Below are 19,011 nucleotides of genomic sequence, written 5' to 3' on the forward strand. Positions count from 1 at the left end.
GTTTATCATTCACTACAGAAGAACACAAATTATACATAAGTAATAAGCCTTTTGAAATTTGAACCACGATTCCATTAATTTACTGCAATAAACTTTAAAACTATTTGTCTTTTCATCCAGCGAACTCGGGCGGTACAGGGACATGGAGGGTTAAGTCTTCTCCATATTTAAAACTTCAAATGCCGTTCGTGTTAATTTGTCTGCACTTTACGGAGAAAATAAAACGAAAAGTTACACAATAATTTGATCCCGAAGCAATTTGAACATCTATGATAAAACAACATCTGTTGGTTAAGTGATTGAATCCCGCAAATCCATTTACACCAAGCAGCGATCCCAACAGTGCAATCTGATTATACACTTTAGAATAATATAGACCTTTTTCCTCCAAGCCGGGGGGTGAACGATCGATCGACAACCTTGAAAACACATCCCCCTCCCTTGAAAAAAAAACCAAATCAATAACGAAAATGCCAAGGATAGTTCCGGGGGAGCGACCAAAACCTTGTATGCGTGTAATATTTTATTGCATTTGTAATCAGTCACCTGCAAAGATGTTATTTTTGGTATTTTCCAACACAAACGTGTGAACACGGAATGATTGTAGGTTCAACATCCCAGGTGGAAAGTACAAAGAGTGGAACAAACCAAACACAGCACTATTTATGCATCAAATGCAATGGGAGACTTTGGAACGCTAGGTGGCAGCAGACTCACAGGTAAACCTCCATTGTTTTTGTCGTTGTGAGAATGCGCCCATTACCGAAAACAATGGATTTAGCTGAACAGTTTACTGTACCTGGCATCCTAAAGTCACTAAAGGCGCTGGGATGGGCAAACGTATCAAGCACGTTCATTGGTTAAGCTTAGTCCCATCATGCATCACACTCACACTGCACGCATGGCACTTCCTGAACAAGAATCTGTGCAAGCTGATTAGCCCATCCCAGCGGTCATGGGGTGAGTTGGCCGCTGGATATGGATGGGCACTTAATGAATGCACTGTTTGGATTTACATTGACAGATTTATCCAAGTGTCATATGACTGTGTCCCGCTTTTAAAAAAAAATTGCTAAATAGTATTTAGCTGTTGCAAACTGATTACCAGCCAAAATTACATGGTACAAATTCTATTTAAAAAAAGTGAACGGCTTCACATTTTGACCTCAGCAGAGTCTTTCTCGAAGGCTATAATGACAACGCAATAAACTAGAACAGGTAGTGTAACATAAGCAGTGAGGTGAGAATACATGAACATAGAGAGAGAGAGTCAGAAAGCACACAGAAAAAAGGGAAGAGGTAAACAATGAATGTAGACAAGGGGGTTGGGGGAAGAGGATGTACACACAAAGGGCAATATTAAGGATAGCAAGAGGGTGAAAATGTACTTAATTAGTGAACGAGGCCAGCTAAAAAGGGGGATATCTGTGGGGAAAAGGACAAGGCAATGACAAAGGGTTATTTTCTTTTCAGGAAGTTCAGACCATTGGGTTGAATGATCCGAAGGCGCCTTATCCACAGTATATACAAAAGGCTAACAACTGAACATATTTTTAAAAGAAATTCCAAGATTAATTTATAACTTTGTGATACACTCAATTTCCAATAGACAGAGTCCTCGGGAATGCAAAGATTGGCTGGTTTAGCACCACTACGTTATCCAGGAGGTCGTTGGTTCAAGTTCCACTCCAGTCAATTGTTCTTAGTTCAAACCCAATGCAAATTCAAACTAACATAGTAAATTCCCCGTGCGGTTTATAACTTGAGTGTCGCAACAATAACAAGTCTCTAACCTCGCTTATAAATGGTGTAAATTGCCATATCGTATTTATTAGCCTTTTCAATCCGTAGTTTGTTAACCTGTAAAACATACGATTACAACAAAATTTGGTAAAAATGGGTCGGTAAATTTTTGTTTTTGAAAAATGTTCGATCCTAGGCGGGTTTGTCATTGATATCATCTTCTAACGGACGGGAAGTTACTAGACTGCTTGGCCGTTTATGTGCGACCAAAGGCTAAACTCAAACCTGAATGTCGTGTAAATATAACACAGTCATGAATTTCAGTGTTGCCCGAACTTAAATGTAGCCCCAGTCTTGTCTTTCAATTTAGCCTGAGCCTAAATGTAGCTCAAGTCTTGTATTTCAATTTAGCCGAGGACTACATGTAGCCCCAGTCTTGAATTTCAGTGAAGCCCGAACTTAAATGTAGCCCTGTCATGTACTTCAATGTAGCCCGAACCTGAATGTAGCCCAGTCTTGTATTTCAGTGTAGAACGAACCCCAACAACTCAAGTCTTGATTTTTAATTTTGCCCGGAGACCTAAATGTAGCCCACGTATTTATTTTAGCCTGGTCATAATCTCGGCTGAACATGATTAACGCAAGGTTCATGCTAAATTTATGGCCTGGCTATGTTTAGGGCAAAGCTCAATCAAATGATCAATGCACTTTGCACACAAAAGCAATAGCAATTAAATTACATTCATAAGTATCTCAGACAGTTTATCCATTCTGATTGGTCGAGAGGGCATCACGAGGGATTGTTTGAACGGATGATATAACACCAGTAAAAAGTGTTGAAACATAGGCGTGACACGAGTTTGCACCTCTGCTTATAAGACAGTTTCTTCATTCCTATTGGTCGAGAGCAACGGCTGAAACAGTTGTGCACATCACGCGATACGCGCGACGCGCACAGCATTCCCTTATAAGGAGTTGTTTACCCGAGGGCGGCGGAGGGCTTTACCATTTCATAGCTTGAGGGGTGTTGTGTTGAAAGAAATCATTGAAAAATTATAATTTTTGTATTTATTTTACTTTTTGACCAAAAAGTGTTGAAGTTTTTGACCGCAAAGGTATTTATTAATGGGAATCAAAGTGTGTTGAATCGGTTTTCAACTAGTGGTTTAAACCCGCCGAGGCCTGGTTCTTGATAATTTACCTCGACTTCGTCTCGGTAAAATTATCAAGAACCAGGCCTTGTTGGGATTAAACCACTAGTTGAAAACCTCTTGACCACACATTGATTCCCTTATTAGAATAAATAAGTTTTGAGGTTACGTTTGAAAGCTGAAACTGTTGGAGACGATCTTACGGTAACTTGTTCCAGAGAGTTGGCCCGAAAACACTGGGCGATCCATCGCCACTCCGCGTGCTATCTGTTGGATACATTATGTGTAAAGTAACTTAAGTTAATTTATTGATTTACAATTCTCGCGTTATATTTACAGTTATTTTAATCCATCTTTGAGTGTCTGGTCTCAACTGTCGGTCTTAACTTTTGATCTATGTGTGAGATGTGTAATGTTGTGCCTCAATGCCGCATCAGTCCTATCATATCTAATTGACTTATTATTGTCAATCAAAGATCCTTTTTTCACGTTCAAAGAACTAAACACAATTGGGGGGATTGTGCCTTTTCTATTGCAGCACCAAGGATGTGGAATCATCTTCCTCAGAACATCAGGCAATCTACTTCATTAGCAAATTTCAAAACTTTGCTTAAATCTCATATTTTGTTTGAACGCCTACTGTTCGGCGCTATGAACAACGACTGTTGGATTAGCGCCTTATAAATTTAACGATTGAATGATTGATAATAGGTCCACGTTGTTGTCTTTTCGAAAGTAAAAAGTATATGCATTTCTTATCTGCTTTATTTTTTCCCTCCATGCTGGCCCCATTTTTATCTGCTCTGTTACTTCGTTTCAGTAATCAAATTTATTGTTCAATTAATTACCAGTAATCATCAAAGTATCTGAAATAAATGGTGTTGACGAAAAGTAAATTGGTTTATAGAGTAAATGGATTAGACCGAGTTGACGGGGAATTCATTTACGAGAACGGATACAATCTAAAAACATGTGTACTCCGCACTGTAGTATATATAGACTTGACTCAAGTCCCAATCCCGTGCCCGTTGCCAGAAAGAACAAAATTGGTTTGTGATGATCTGCATTCTCCAACCTGTTTCGCATTCTCGGGACCGCACTAACTACAATTTGACGACGGGTGTGCTCAGGGACCTCTACCGGGACCTCTCGCACGAGAACGGGACTTGAATCAAGTCTAAAGGGCTAATAGTGCTTCTGGGCCATGTGGGAGGTAAAAACAAATATGAAACTACGTGGTGGGATTCAAACTGAACAAATATTCTGGAGCAGGTGATTTGCTCACTGCTGAACCAGCGAGATTTCATTTTATTTCAAAGACCTTTGTTTCCATTCCAACAGATCATCAAAATACAATAACAGAGAACAGTGTTAAAGACCCTGATGGACACTATCAAGCATCTGAAAGCACACTTGTAACTTCGTGTGACAAGGTAGTTTTTTCTTTCATTATTATCGACGACCAATTTCGACGACCAATTGAGTTCCAATTTTCACAGGTTTGTTGTTTTATGCAGAAGTTGAGATACACCAAGCGGGAAGACTGGTCTTTGACAATTAACACTAGTGTCCAGTGTCTTTAAAGAAAACAACTTAACAGTAAAGATATACCAAGAACTGGAATGAATATGAAGTAATATGACAATTTGTATGCAGTGTTTATTCTTCCGTGGGTTTTGTTAAATTTCCTGGAAGAACACGGACTATTGAAGTTTGTGGCGTTAAGGAAATTGAAGTTTGTCCTGTTATTAAGTAACCTGATATTTCTAAACGAGAAATTTTGCTGAAAACATGTCTCACGCTACCCAAATTAAGCACATCAAATGTATATTCGCTTTGAGTACAATACAATTTGACAGGCACGCAAAGAAATTTTATTGTTTTCTATCTCTAAACGTGACTGGAATAAATGTTCTAGCCGGATACAGGCTGTACTGTAGTAATCTTTATGACAGAAACGAACCTTGCCTGTGAACAGCAAAAAGCTTGTCGGTAAGTTATAATTAGAGACGAAATTGGAATCGAGAATTGGAAATCAGTTAAATATAAAATAATTATTTTCAATATAAAAAATCACTGTACTATGGAATTCATACCAGTCTGAGAATTCAATATGAATCATGGTTTAAATTTTTATATTTATGTATATATATTTAATATATCCCGAAAATCAACACTGTTCCCGAGGAAACACACATAAACAAACTGACCCCATAATATGTCAAGTGTTTTTAGAAACGGACCTGTATCACAAACATTATTATTAATGGTTTACTTATTCAACAATATATTTAAAATAAATTTAAAATAAGAAAAGAGACACTGGCAGTAAAAAACTGAATTGCTGTCTTAATTTTACAATTGGACAGTTCATACAATAAATAGATAGCTTAATATAATTCGACTATACAACACAGAAAACATTAAATTGCACATAATATAAAAAGAGTATAACAAGACGAGAGCATGAGCTGGAAAAACAACAGCAGGTTCAAAACAACATCAATCCAGTCATCCTCTGGTGAACACTCAAAATGTTTAATTTCATTCGCAAAAAAAAAGCAAACGAATACGAGGTTCAGCCGCGTGTGAATTCTTTATGTACTTCGCAATCATTTTAACCTAATATAAAACGGGTCCTGGAAAGATAATAAAATTGTATGCGTTGCAAGTAAAAACGTATATATAGCAGAGATCTACTTTGCAATATCAATAAAAGGTTTGCTGGAAAATAGCCAACACAAACTCAGAGGAACTGAATACGAAGAGGCAAAGAGAGAAGATCAATTCCTTTTAAAAAGATGCCTTTTATATTATCTTCACAGCTAACACAAGGATGTTAAAACTGATACCTCGAATTTTTTTTCAGATTTTACACCAGATCCGAGGTTTTGTAAATAACTTCTTCTTTTTTCTCCCAACACAATTGTACAGGTGTCATTTAAAGGCACTGGACACTATTGATAATTATTCAAAATAATTGTTAGCATAAAAACTTATTTGTTAATTATCAATGGAGAGCTGTTGGTAGTATAAAACATTGGGAGAAACGGCTCCCTCTAAAGTAACGTAGTTTTCGAGAAAGAGGTAATTTTCCACGAATTTGATTTTGAGACCTCAGAATTAGATTTTGATGTCTCGAAATCAAGCATCTGAAAGCACACAACTTCGTGTGACAAGGGTGTTTTTCCCATTATTGAGTTCAAATGTTTACAGGTATGTTATTTTGTGCATAATGTTGAGATACATCAACTGAAAAGATGTCCGGTGTTTTTAAACAACCCTTGTGTTAATTCTGATTCTCTCTCCGCTGTATCTACAATGTGAAAACACCCATGGTGTAATTTCAAACACCAAACTTTTTGTCCATGTCCATCTTGTTGCCAATTGAGTTTTATATACATTTCACACAAAAGCGTTGTGATAGTTTAGCCTATATTTTCTTAATAATATGATGATATTGGTTATGTCCACGCAAGAGGAATAATTCGTTATTGAAACACAAACTCGGAAAAACGTATCTGACAGTACCACTTCTCAGATTTTAGTTTTGGGGCATAACTAAACTTCCTTTTTTTTTCATAAGCTTCTCAGACTTACATTTTGGGTCATAACTCAAACAAAGAAAACTGACTTTTTCTTCGAAGTGAAGAGTTTCTCACAACGCTTAACACTATCAGTTGCTGCTTTAAGCGTCCAACCAAAAGTATTTATATTAATTTTAAGAGTGACTACTAGATGTGCAACTTCCAGTAAATGCGAGAATTACGTTTATAAAGGCACCGCTGCAGGAAGCACACAATTAAAAAGCTCATTGTTTGAAAACGAAAAGCACCGGAACATTTCTAAACTCACACAATCCAATAATTTAGGTGAATCTAATCAAAATGCAAGGCCTTCCTGGTGTTGATTGAAAATATGTTTAGAACAGCGCACTGCTTTCATGCCGAAGAAAAATATATAAAGCCAAGGTTTTATTTTCATTCATAATAACAAAATGGCGGAAGAACTGAGGGAACTAATTTCTGCCTTTGAATCGTCAATAACAAGGATCTGTAATTGCTGATGAATTTAAAAGTGGTGCTCAAACAACTTTTTATTGCACTTTTCTTTCAACGAATCAAGGTTTACTCCGTTCGGGTGGAACAAAATTTGGATCTGTTTGGCTATTACTCTCTAAGACATAAAACTGGGTACCGTGGCTTGTCGCATTTCTCAGGGTGAGGTTGACCGGGTATTATGTGTCAAAAAGATCCATCAGCACTGACGCAGAATCAGAGCTAAAACATTGTGTTATGTTTTTACCAGTTCGTCTGTTTTACCACTCGGGCCCATCTATCCCACAAATGGGTCTGTCCTGCTAAAGGGTACCCGGAGTTAGGATAAACTCTACGCCGAGTGTTTATAAGAGTGTAGCAATGGTAAAACTTGAGTCGGGTACTTGATATAGATCTAAATACTAAATACTAGAGATGGCAAAACCATATGGAAGATTAGTTCTGCGCTGACATTTCGTGATTACTTCAGTAAGAGAGTTCCATAAACAATTACTCGTATAGGTAAAAAACAAATTGCATCATTTTGTTTTAACATATCCAAAAACGAAGGTCGAAAAATCATTGCTATTTTTATTGAATATCAATATATAAAAAAAAGTAATATACTGAACTTTCATTCTTGGTAGACAAAATTACTTCAAAATATTTTTAACGGGCGTCATCGAACTTTTCATGGAGATTTTGACAAACACTGCACCTACCAGTGGCATTTTACACAATTTCAACATGAGGTTAGAGACTTGTAATTTTGTTTCCGTTTTCAAAAGGAAGAAGCTTGGATACAATGAAATGACTCAATTGCATACTAAGTTACGTATGTTTCCAAAGGGCACGTTGGTTTTGGACGTGCTTAAAGGCAGTGGACACTATTGGTAATTGTCAACGACTAGCCTTCACAGTTGATGTATCTCAACATATGCATAAAATAACAAACCTGTGAAAATTTGAGCTCAATCGTTCTTCAAAGTTGCGAGATAAGAATGAAAGAAGAAAACACCCTTGTCACACGAAGTTGTGTGCGTTTAGATGGTTTATTTCGAGACCTCAAGTTCTAAACTTGAGGTCTCGAAATCAAATTCGTGGAAAATTACTTCTCTCTCCAAAACTATGGCACTTCAGAGGGAGCTGTTTCTCACGGCGTTTATACCACAAACCTCTCCCCATTACTTGTCACGAAGAAAGGTTTTATGCTAATAATTATGTTGAGTAGTTACCAATAGTGTCCACTGCCTTTAAAGAGATATTCGTTCGGTAATACTCTGAAAATTGCAACCACTTAACCAAACTTAATTCTTAAAGCTGAACGAAATGCTGAGCAATTCGAGTTACTGTAGAATACATCTACAAAATAGGATTACAGGAATCGAATGATTCCAAAAGGAAAAACCAAAGGTATACTTTTTTTTGTTTTAAATACAGACCTACCCTATACATACGTGTACTCCATACAATGTCATGATGAAGTAGTAAGTAATGCATCGCAAGCGACCTTGAAGGTTTTATTTTCCTGGCCTTTAGGGATATGGGTAAAATCTCTAATCTGATCATGTGCCGCTAATCCTCTCAAAAAAGGAGTCCATGCAAAACGGTTATACATTCCCGCTGCCTAAATCAATATGTCTTTTTAGCTTTAAAGGCACAGGACACTTTTTGCAGTCACTCAAAAACATAAACCAGTGTGGGAAATGACTCCCTCTAAAGTTACGTAGTTTTTGAGAAAGAGGTAATTTCTCACTAAAATATTAAAGTCTTTTATTCCTATCTGAAAGCACACAAATCCGTCCTACAAGGGTGTTTTTTCTTTCATGATTTTCTCGCAACTTCGATGACCAATTGAGCCAAAATTTTCACAGGTTTGTTATTTCATGCTTATGATGGGATACACAAAGTGAGAGCACTGGTCTTTGACAATTACCAAACGTGTATAGTGCCTTTAACATAGTTTATTTTCGCTTTCAGTTATTATTTATTGAGGTGATGGCGTGGACGTGATGACAGCATATATCATATTAATTAATTTAATCAATGGGTGAAAGAGAAGGTATCACTTTCAGTTGTTCATCTATGAGCATCGTTGAAATTACGCAAAGAGTGTGATATTGGGGTAACCTTCTTCATCATTTTGGTGTTTACTAGCTTTACATCACACCCACACAAGCATTTATATAGCGCCCCAAGAAGAACGGAGCGCTTTCATCAAAATAATGCGGGCAAGATGTTGATGATCCGGTCATGGCGAAGACAGGTCACCGACCTTGCAAATACTTTACTTTTAATAATGGCCAACGATCTTCCTCATCAAATACGTCATGCGATTTCACTTATTGAATTCAAAACATCGCTCAAAACTCACCTTTGCCAGACTATAGTTATGCTTTTACACTCTGTGGTTATAATTTACAACACATTTTCAAGCATTGGTTCTGTATACCACTGTTCAACATGCATGCATGTTTGAATGCTATACAAACCATTTCAGCAGGCGTCAAAATGATGAGAAGGTTCATCATTTAAAGGGTGTATGTAACTTTTGTAGGACAACAAACACAATGTCCACAGATTTACACTAAACTTACACAGGTTGAAGATAATGATAGTAGAAAGCTTCCCTGAAAATATTACGTGCTGAGGTCCTGTAGTTTGGGGGAAATGAGTAAAACAATGTCATGAAAATAATTTGCGTCTCATGAGACGAAAATTATTTTAATAATTTACAAACGTATTTTCATGACATTGTTTTACTCATTTCTCAAAAACTACAGCACCTCTGTAAGTAATATTTGAGCTTTCCACTATCATTATCTTCAAACCATGTAAGTTTAATGTAAATCTATGGACATTTTTAAAAGGTACCCAAATCCTTTAAACATGTTTAAAAAGTGGGTACAACATTTTGTGTCTAATCCCTGAACAGATTCTCATTCTTTTGTTTTTGTTAATTGTTAATTGCTGTAATAATATTGCTGTAAAGCGTTGTGGTACCTTTTTGTGTAAAGGACGCTGATAAATGCTTGAAATATTATATATTATTAATGGTAATTGTAGTACTAGTACTGACTAAAGCCAATGTGCTAAACATTTTCTGGGATGGTGGATAGTAATTATAAAACTTACCTGTGTGTCACTCCAAACCATTTTCAAATCATAGTCAGTTAAAATATCTTCACGTTCATTGATGTGCTCTAGGGCCATCTGACATGCCGGCAGGATGCCACTTCCATCCCATCCACCTCCGAACGTGAAGTAGGCACTGAGGTAGATGGGTATTCGAGACCCATTCGCCCCTCCGGGAGAGACCGGTAGTGACCCATCAGCGACAGTACTAAAAATGGTGTCAGAAGTGGGATTAACAGTCTGGTTATCGGTGCTAGGGAACGTAGGCCCCGGTTCAGCCATGGTTGTGGGATTGTTGCCGGTGGGATTGATATCTGGATCGGGTGTCATTGAAGATAGTTGAGCTGTTGACAATTCTGAAATTAAAATCAGTGCCTCTTCGGTGCTGAGTGTTGGCTCGGTGGTGTTTACCATCGGATCGGGTGTCGATGTTGTCATTATTGCAGTGTTGTTCTCCGCTGATGTCGCATAAAGGAGAGTGTTCAAAGCCGCTAAAATTATACAAAATGCCATCGTGGTTCCCATCCATAAAAATATACACAGCTTTATCGTATCATATTCACAGTGAATGTAGTGCTCACAAGCATGGTCGCACTTCAGTATGAAGTGGAGGTATCATGGTATGTGGTATATGATGGATCAATATGTATAGCTTATGCTGGTTGCTCGACGGCTGAATACGTGTGACTACAAACTGTTGTACATGACTGTTAGTGCCTAGCCAGACATCACCAGTACATCATTGGCAGTCACCATGGCAAGGGGGCGTGGACTCGGTCGTGTATCGTGTAATGTACTGTGAAAGTATACGTTTGGGGCACTGCAAATTCTTTGTGCTAATTTATTATCTCAGTACTTTATTATACCAGTTTCCCGCCCAGATTTGTCATATTAATGTAAGTTACACCCATACACCGATGAGTGCTAGCACTGTACACTCAGTACTCACTTCATTAACACACATCGGTGTATGGGTAAAAAAACAAAAACTTATATTCTTTATCCCCGATGCAAATTTAACATCTGTCATATTAATGTATTGTTGCGTTATGACAATGTAATATTGTAAAGTATCGTATGTTTTTAGGGTCTCATCTGGGCACCGGTGAAAAACAGCTTTCATGCTGAGCTGATTTTTACCCAGTATAAATGAAGAATAAATAAATAAATGACAAATGCCCTGTTTCATAGAGCTACTTTAGCAGATTGCTTCAAAGCAACAACAAGCATGATACCAATAATGTGCGTGTGATGTGCTTGGCTGGTAAGCATATTCGGGTAAACAAAACTTTGTTGTGCCCTGTCGTATAGGCACTGGCCCTTATTGGTAACTACTCAATGTAATTGTTGGCATAAAATCTTACTTGGTAACGAGCAGTGGAGAGCTGTTTGATAGTATAAAACATTGTGAGAAACGGCTCCCTCTATAAAAATGACGTAGTTTTTGAGAAAGAGGTAACTTTTCACTCAAATAATGCTGAAGCCTTTTTTATTATCATCTGAAAGCACATAACGTTGTGCAACAAGGGCGTTTACATTTCATCATTCTCTTGCAACTTTGGTGACCAATTGAGTCCAAATTTTTACAGGTTTAGTATTTCATGCATATGTTGAGGTTTACCAAGTGAGAACACTGGTCTTTGACAGTTACCAAAGGTATCCAGTGCCTTTAAAAGTTGGTCCTGATTAATCGGCAATTTCGGGGGGGTCTTTTGTTCCCCGCAACTAGCAGTTACTGCTTAATGCAACCTTTTAAGCAAGCTCCCAGGGCCCAATGTCATAGAGCTGCTAAGCACAAAAATTTGCTTAGCATGATTTGTTTTCCTTGATTAAAAACAGGATCACCAACCATTTTTTTATTTGTTGCATACTGCTTGTTACTTGTATTCAGCTATTGTTCGCTTATCCTGAAACTCACGTGGAATTTTGGCTGGTAATCCTGTTTTTATCAAGGAAGAAATTTCATGCTTAGTCATTTTTTGTACTTTGCAGCTCTTTGAAATTGGGCCCAGATGTCGGCTAACAAGGAGTTAACATTCTAAAGGAAGGAGGCGCGATGCTGGATAACTTAATTGTGTATCTCTTTATCTAATATGGGTCTTTTCCTTGAGTGCATTAGTTTCGTTCTAATGTAAAATTTAATCCAAAGTCAAAGTGTTGCCCTCAAAAACGCAGGTATGCATTCCCTTTTTGCAAGCAATATTAAATATATTAAATTTCCTATGTATAGCTATTAGGCTGATTTATTTATAAAGGTGGAGCAAGAAAGCATATTAAAGGCATGGGCACCTTTGGTAATTGTCGAAATCCAGTCTTCTCACTTGGTGTATATCAACATATGCATAACATAACAAACCTTTGAAAATTTGACCTCGATTGGTCGTCGGAGTTGCTAGATAACTATGAAAAAAAAAACCTTGTCACACGAAGTTGGAATGTGTGCTTTCTGATACTTGATTTCGAGACATCAAGTTCTAAACTTGAGGTCTCGAAATCAAATTACTGGAAAATTATTTCTGTCTCGAAAACTACGTCCCTTCAGAGAAGCCGTTTCTCACAATTTGTATAACATCAACCTCTCCCCATTACTCGTTACCAAGTGAGGTTTTATGCTGATAATTATTTTGAGTTACTACCGATAGTGTCCACTTCCTTTAAGGTGTTCGATATAATGGGGCATGATGGGGTACCCTCAACCCCTCTATATTGTGTATCCATTACGTTCCTGGATTCAAAGGAAATCTTTTGAGGATTTAGGGGGGTAGTTCTTTACAAGAGGATATAATGTTTTAAAAATGGGAACACCGAGTGTTATCCCTCTACCCCCCCCCCCCCCACCCCCCTCCATATCGGGCATGTACCATCCGAATAAATTTACTATGTTTACTTTACTCTACTTTATTTTCCACATAGTCATTACACAACATGCATAGGTATGAAATAACAGAAGATGGTTTTAAGGATCCCAGAAATAAAAGCTTGAGGGCCACGGAGATGATTAAATATGGTATTTTGATTAGTATAAAACAAATCAATTATTTATCTTTCGAGAAATTTTGATAATGTCAAGCTTAGCCATATAGCAGTCAATTGCCAACTTTCAGCGCAATAAAGGTTTATAACGCCATATTCTACACATGTAGTTTTTACATTTTTAACTGTAATACTTGATGCCAATAGTCCTTAGTTCTCTGTACTCTGTACCTCTTGTATGGAGAAGCCATGTTGTTGTGTTGTTAACTAAAGTTCAAATGGTTTTGATGCTTTTGTGGTTCCGGTTGTCATGTGTATGTACGTAGTCCAAGTTAATGTTATCCATTAGATGTCTTCGCTGTGTGGTAATCCATGTTCACCACACTATTGGCAGCACCGTGAAACAGGACAATTCTTACGGCCGCATTATTCGCTTATGGCCACCCTTTCACCAAGTTTCTGCTCTATTTGTGATATTAGCTGTGTCGGCAAAGTATGAATAATTTTAATATTTAAAGCCCTGTCAGTATCTAATTTATATCAAATTTCACTACACAAAGGGGTGCCGTATATCTGAAAATAGGAACATGCGTTATTAAAAACATAATTTGCACGTCTTCCGTTGTTTTGTTTTCTGATGATGGTCTGCAGATATGAATCATTATATACACTATACTTTGAAATAAAATTTAAAATAACTTTCGAGAGGCTAGCTGTTTTGTTTTTACAGTATTATGCTCCAGGGATTTTTTAAACAAACAGTTCAAACAGCTGAACAGGCTAGACAAAGATTCTCATGCAAATGAAATGTGTCCCGTTTGTTTGGGTTAATATGAGGACAGACTATGTAAACAATTAAGAGATTTTGATTAAATAACTACCTAGTTAACTAATTAGTTGATGTCGGCTGTCAGCTACATTTTTCTGTCAAGGCCTTCTTTGCTTGGCGAGCTGCGGTCCCAAGCGACTGGAACAAGAGACTATGCCACTCGACCAGTGCGCGTATCTCCCGTTCCCGTACGCCACGGAGGCCTTGACAAAAAGCTACTACTACAATAGACTGTGCAAGTCCCGCGAGAAATTGAACTTCCGGGACCATTGTGGTCCCAACCTAATGGAGTTTTACGTTGGGGAGATTTTGTTCTGTCAATAATTTTAGTTTAACCTAAGTTATGACTCTAAAAAGTGAATATGTTCTTGGGAATGTAAAAATAAGTAATTAAAAACAGAAAAGTAAAATCTATTCAACAAATTAATGAAGAAAACTAAAGAAAAAAAATTGACCTCCAGTTTCCGGTTTACTCTAAACAATTAAGAATATTACCCAATTGACGTTCCCATTATCGCTGAACCTATGTGATGATCGCACCAATTGGACGTGATTCACAAACGGGGTTTATTAGAAAAACCATCCAGGTCGATGTCGAACAGCGATCCTCGTCCCGATAAATGTATAATTTTTACGTTAATTTAAACAAAACAATTATTATGTACACGAATTAAAATAATAATTATACAAAAAGTACGTTAAAAATAATAATCTTTAAGAATTGTTTAACAAATAACAATTTCAATACAATTTGGTTTTGTACAAAAGTATACTTTTTTTCGAATTAAGTTCTCGTTTTCGCTACGTGCGAGACTTGCACAGTCTATAGTGGGATGTCGGTGCGTTTTTTTTAGGACTTTTCTACTAACGTTAAGAACTGATTTGTTTGCTTCGGGAAAACAGACTACTGAATTTAGAACTACGATGAGAATACATTATTATTACCAACATCATCTCTTCCCATAAAGCTTCATTCTTCTTGGACTCCATTATTATTTTGTACTGATGCGGGAGACAAGTTTTCTTATCTTGACTCATATAAAAGCATATAACCCATTACTTGGGGTTAATCATTACATGTTTTAAGTGCTTCCTTCATTTCCAGTGACGTTCCTGCGTTCCTGTGTTTCTGTGTTCATGCGTCCGGTAGGCCACCAAAGATCATCTGGATTGGCATTTCTGAGGTGTACTGTGGCCACAGTACACCATTTCGGTAAATCTGTTTGCATACACACACAATATGGTGCAGACCGAGGACTTCTCTTTGTTCTCCCATTGTTTGGATATAGTTTATTTTTCAGACGTCCCCATTGGTTTTGTACACAAAATCTACCGAGGACTGTCCCCGGTGTGACTTTTTCCCGGATCCCTTTTGTTAAAGTCCTCGGTTATCAATAGAGTAGACATGCCCCAAACCAGTGCACTCCTATTGTGGCTATAGTGACATGTTATAACACTAGTTTTTACCGCAGAATTACAAGACTGCCCAGCGTACCCTGGGGAATGGGGGCACATGACTGTGCCCGCCCCCACCCCCTCGACACACTGTGCCTCACAGACACTCCCTCCGTAGTGCATCAAACAATGCTGCCTCCCTCCCGACCCCCCCCCCGGCCCCATCGAAAGAAATTCTGTCTATATAATAATATATGCCGCGGAAGCGTTCCATAGAGCTGCATGATGACATCAGCGCTGCAAACTGTGACCAATAAACCATATAACGATGATGTACATTGTACCTCCGTATAATACATTATATCCACATAAGTATAATGACAAATTAAAGGTACACTTTACCTTGGATCGTCGAGTTGGTCTTCGAAAAGCGTTTGTAATCGTTTGTTATCAAATGCATATGATTAGAAAGATATTTTAAAAGTAGAATATATTGATCCACACAAGTATCACTCAAAACTGCGTGGTATTCCTTTTACATCGTCGACAAACACGGTCAGCCATTTATGGGAGTCAAGTTTTTGACTCACATAACATGGCCGACCGTGTTAGTTAGCAAAGTAAAAGGAAAACCACGCATTTTCAAGGCCAGGTTGTGTGGATCACTGTATTCTACTTTTAAAACATCTTTCAAACCATATGCATTTTTATAACAAATGCTTTTAAAAGACCAACTCGACCGATCCAAGGCAATGTGTTCCTTTAATGTTCGGAGAGCTCAGTCGACCTATGCATTATTTAGCGCCAAAATAAACAGTGATAAATAGCTCAGAAGTTTTCCAGGCACGTCTGCAAAAATTCATGTTGAAGTGTTTCTTTTTACCTCAAGCATGGTGCATACATTTCAAGTGGTCCCTTCTGTGCTTCACGGCAAAGGGGTTATTGCAACTCTAGGACGGCCCATCACAACAAGAGGGTGGCGCTGAAAAAATGCTTCTACCTTCTCCACTTATCTATTTTCTTGGTATTTCTTTCCCGATTTGAATTGAAACATTTTTCTCGTCATGATTTGACGTGGATGGTACCCAAAAGGGACGTATTCATTGAAAGTATAGACTTCGTGGCGTCAGACATTGAAGTTGAAGAAGTCTCGACGGTATTTCCCCAATTTTGTCTTGTTTTTATCTTCTGCTTTTTTTTACGAGCACTGTAAATGATTTATATCAAATTTGTATGTTTACGTTTGGCAGTCACTCCTTTCTTCTTTTTTTTCCTTCTTTTTTTTTCTTCTTTTTTAATGAAATTTTTTTCTTTTTTTTAATGAAAATTGTAACCAATAAATCACTTACGTTTGGGAAATCACTCTCAAAATTTATGGCATTAATAACCGTTGGTTATAAGCATACAGCAGCTTTTGACAGGAACAAAATATATTTTTAAAGGCATCTTCACTTCGAAGTAATGTGATAATGCAAAAAGATATCAGTTGTTATGCCGTGTAACGCTTCTCAGCTTGCGTAACCCTAATAAGGATTATTCTTCCTCTGTGGACATTATTTGCTCCAGATTGACAACGATAACCTAAAAAAAGTGACCACCTTTTGTGAGAAATATAATTTGTTAAAAAGAAGATTTGGTTTCATCAAACATTATATTGTCTTTGTTTCGAGTTGTTTTCTCGTGAACAGTCATTTTTAGATTCTAGCAGCTAAAGCTCATAGCTGACATTTCGAGCTGGTTTCTTGAAGAATAACACACATTGTTTTTCTAGTCAATTTCACTGATTAAAACAGCAGTAGCAGGTTATGTCAATGTTATTGCGTAGCTTTGGAAACCTGTTGCTGCAAAATAATATTGTATCGAAGCAATAATTCAACCTGTGCCCAATTTTCATACTGCTGCTAAGCACCCAAAAAATTGCTAAACATGAAATTTTTGTCTTGAAAACAGGATTACCAACAAAAATGCCCACGTGATTTTAAGGACAAGCAAACAACAGCTGAATACCAGTAACAAGTAAAATGCAACAAGTGGAAATTTGGTTGGTAGGCCTAATCATGTTTTAATCAAGACAGAATTTTCATGCTTAGCAAACGTTTGTGCTTACCAGCTCTAAGAAATTAGGCCCTGTTTTCAGACAACCTTTGTCATAACCAAACAAGGTTGATGAAGTATTAGTACATTGATTTATTATGGATATACGTATGCTCCAAACAGACCTTATTTCATTCTGCAGTGATCAGTATAAGCCATTAACTGTAACCAATATGGCGGTGATCTAGCTGCATAGTATAGGTTTTCTCGGTCAGTTTCGGCAAATGAGCAGTCAATTAAACCGCCAAGCTATTCTATTTCGCGCGAAATCGAATCATACTGAAAAGGGTAATTCAATTTCGTTTTATGATTAGTCAAATGTAATGTTGTGTCACTCGATTTAACAAAAGAATCATTCAATTTAACAATTCATCAAAGTAACACTCAAATTCACAGACGCTTCTTGATGCGTGTGTGTCACGAAAAATTGAACAGAGTGCTAAAGGAATTTGACTCGACTCAAAACGTAATTGAATAGCCGAATTCTGAATTTGAAACGCAGTAACAACTGGAGAGGCAAAACAGCTTTAATTCGAACGCATGAACATGAAATTGGCTGTTCATTTTCTGAATTTGACCGAGAAAACCTATATAATAAAATAAAGGTATTTTAATTGGTAAAAACTCAAAAGGTTATAAACATACAAACTGCCCTGGTGAATAATATGATTGTAGCTGTTGATATTGAACTTGAGAAAGGATTCTCTTCGAAGTTTGATAATTTTTCTTAAGCAAGGGCATTTGAACCTATACAAAAAAATAGTAATAATAATGTATAGTATATACCCGCTGTCAGACCTTGCTGAAGCGTGGATGATTTCGAAGTCTTGTAAAAAAAAAAAGAGGTTTATATGTGTTTACTCAGCAAGTAAACACCGCAGCTGAAACACCCACATGCGGCTTGTATTGTATTTTCTTTGGGTTTTTTTCTAACTAGCATCACGTTGACATACACGAATTAATGACCATTTAAAGGGAGTGTGTCGTTTTGGCAATGACTCCAAAACTTTATGACAAAAAAAAACTTATGCCTACCTGGTAAAGGGCACTGCGTGGAAAGAAATTGATATTAATACATTGTTAGAAACGACTCTCTTTGAAGGTAGTTTTAGCGCAATTTTTTCACCCCAAGATTTGAATCTGTGAAAGGCTTCATGCATGAAGCCTTACTCGGGCATCTGAAAGCATACACTAATGAATCATTATTTAATTCCATTATTTTCTTTCAACTTCAAATTGAGCCCAATTTTTTTACAGGATTGTTAGTTTACGCATATGTCGACATACAACAAGTGAGAATACTGTGCATAATTTCATAGAGCTGCTTTTAAGCTTAAAAGCACAAATGTAGCTAAGCATAACAAAGGTACCAGCTAAAATACCATGTCACGCACGTGTATAATTTAGGCATACATATGTTAAAGGCAGTGGACACTATTGGTAATTACTCAAAATAATTATCAGCATAAAACCTCATCTGGTGACGAGTATTGGGGAGAGGTTGATAGTATAAAACATTGTAAGAAACAGGGTCCCTCTGAAGTGAAGTAGTATTCGAGAAAGAAGTAATTTTCCACGAATTTGATTTCAAGACCTCAAGTTTCTCGAAATGAACCATCTAAATGCACACAACTTCGTGTGACAAGGGTGTTTT

General features: G+C 37.2%; 1 protein-coding gene across 1 annotated transcript in view; it reads right to left on the reverse strand.

The window, feature by feature from the left end:
- The window catches only part of LOC139939650 (gamma-aminobutyric acid type B receptor subunit 1-like), a 51,436-nt gene extending 40,795 nt beyond the window's left edge, over positions 1-10,641 (reverse strand). The window contains exon 1 of the mRNA XM_071935703.1: positions 10,067-10,641. Within this exon, the coding sequence (XP_071791804.1) occupies positions 10,067-10,591 (525 nt within the window). The 5' untranslated portion in view covers positions 10,592-10,641. The remainder of the gene's footprint in view (positions 1-10,066) is intronic.
- Between the last annotated feature and the right edge of the window lie 8,370 nt (positions 10,642-19,011).

The sequence above is a fragment of the Asterias amurensis genome, chromosome 1 (assembly GCF_032118995.1).
Source record: "Asterias amurensis chromosome 1, ASM3211899v1".
In the NCBI taxonomy this organism is placed as follows: Eukaryota; Metazoa; Echinodermata; class Asteroidea; order Forcipulatida; family Asteriidae; genus Asterias; species Asterias amurensis.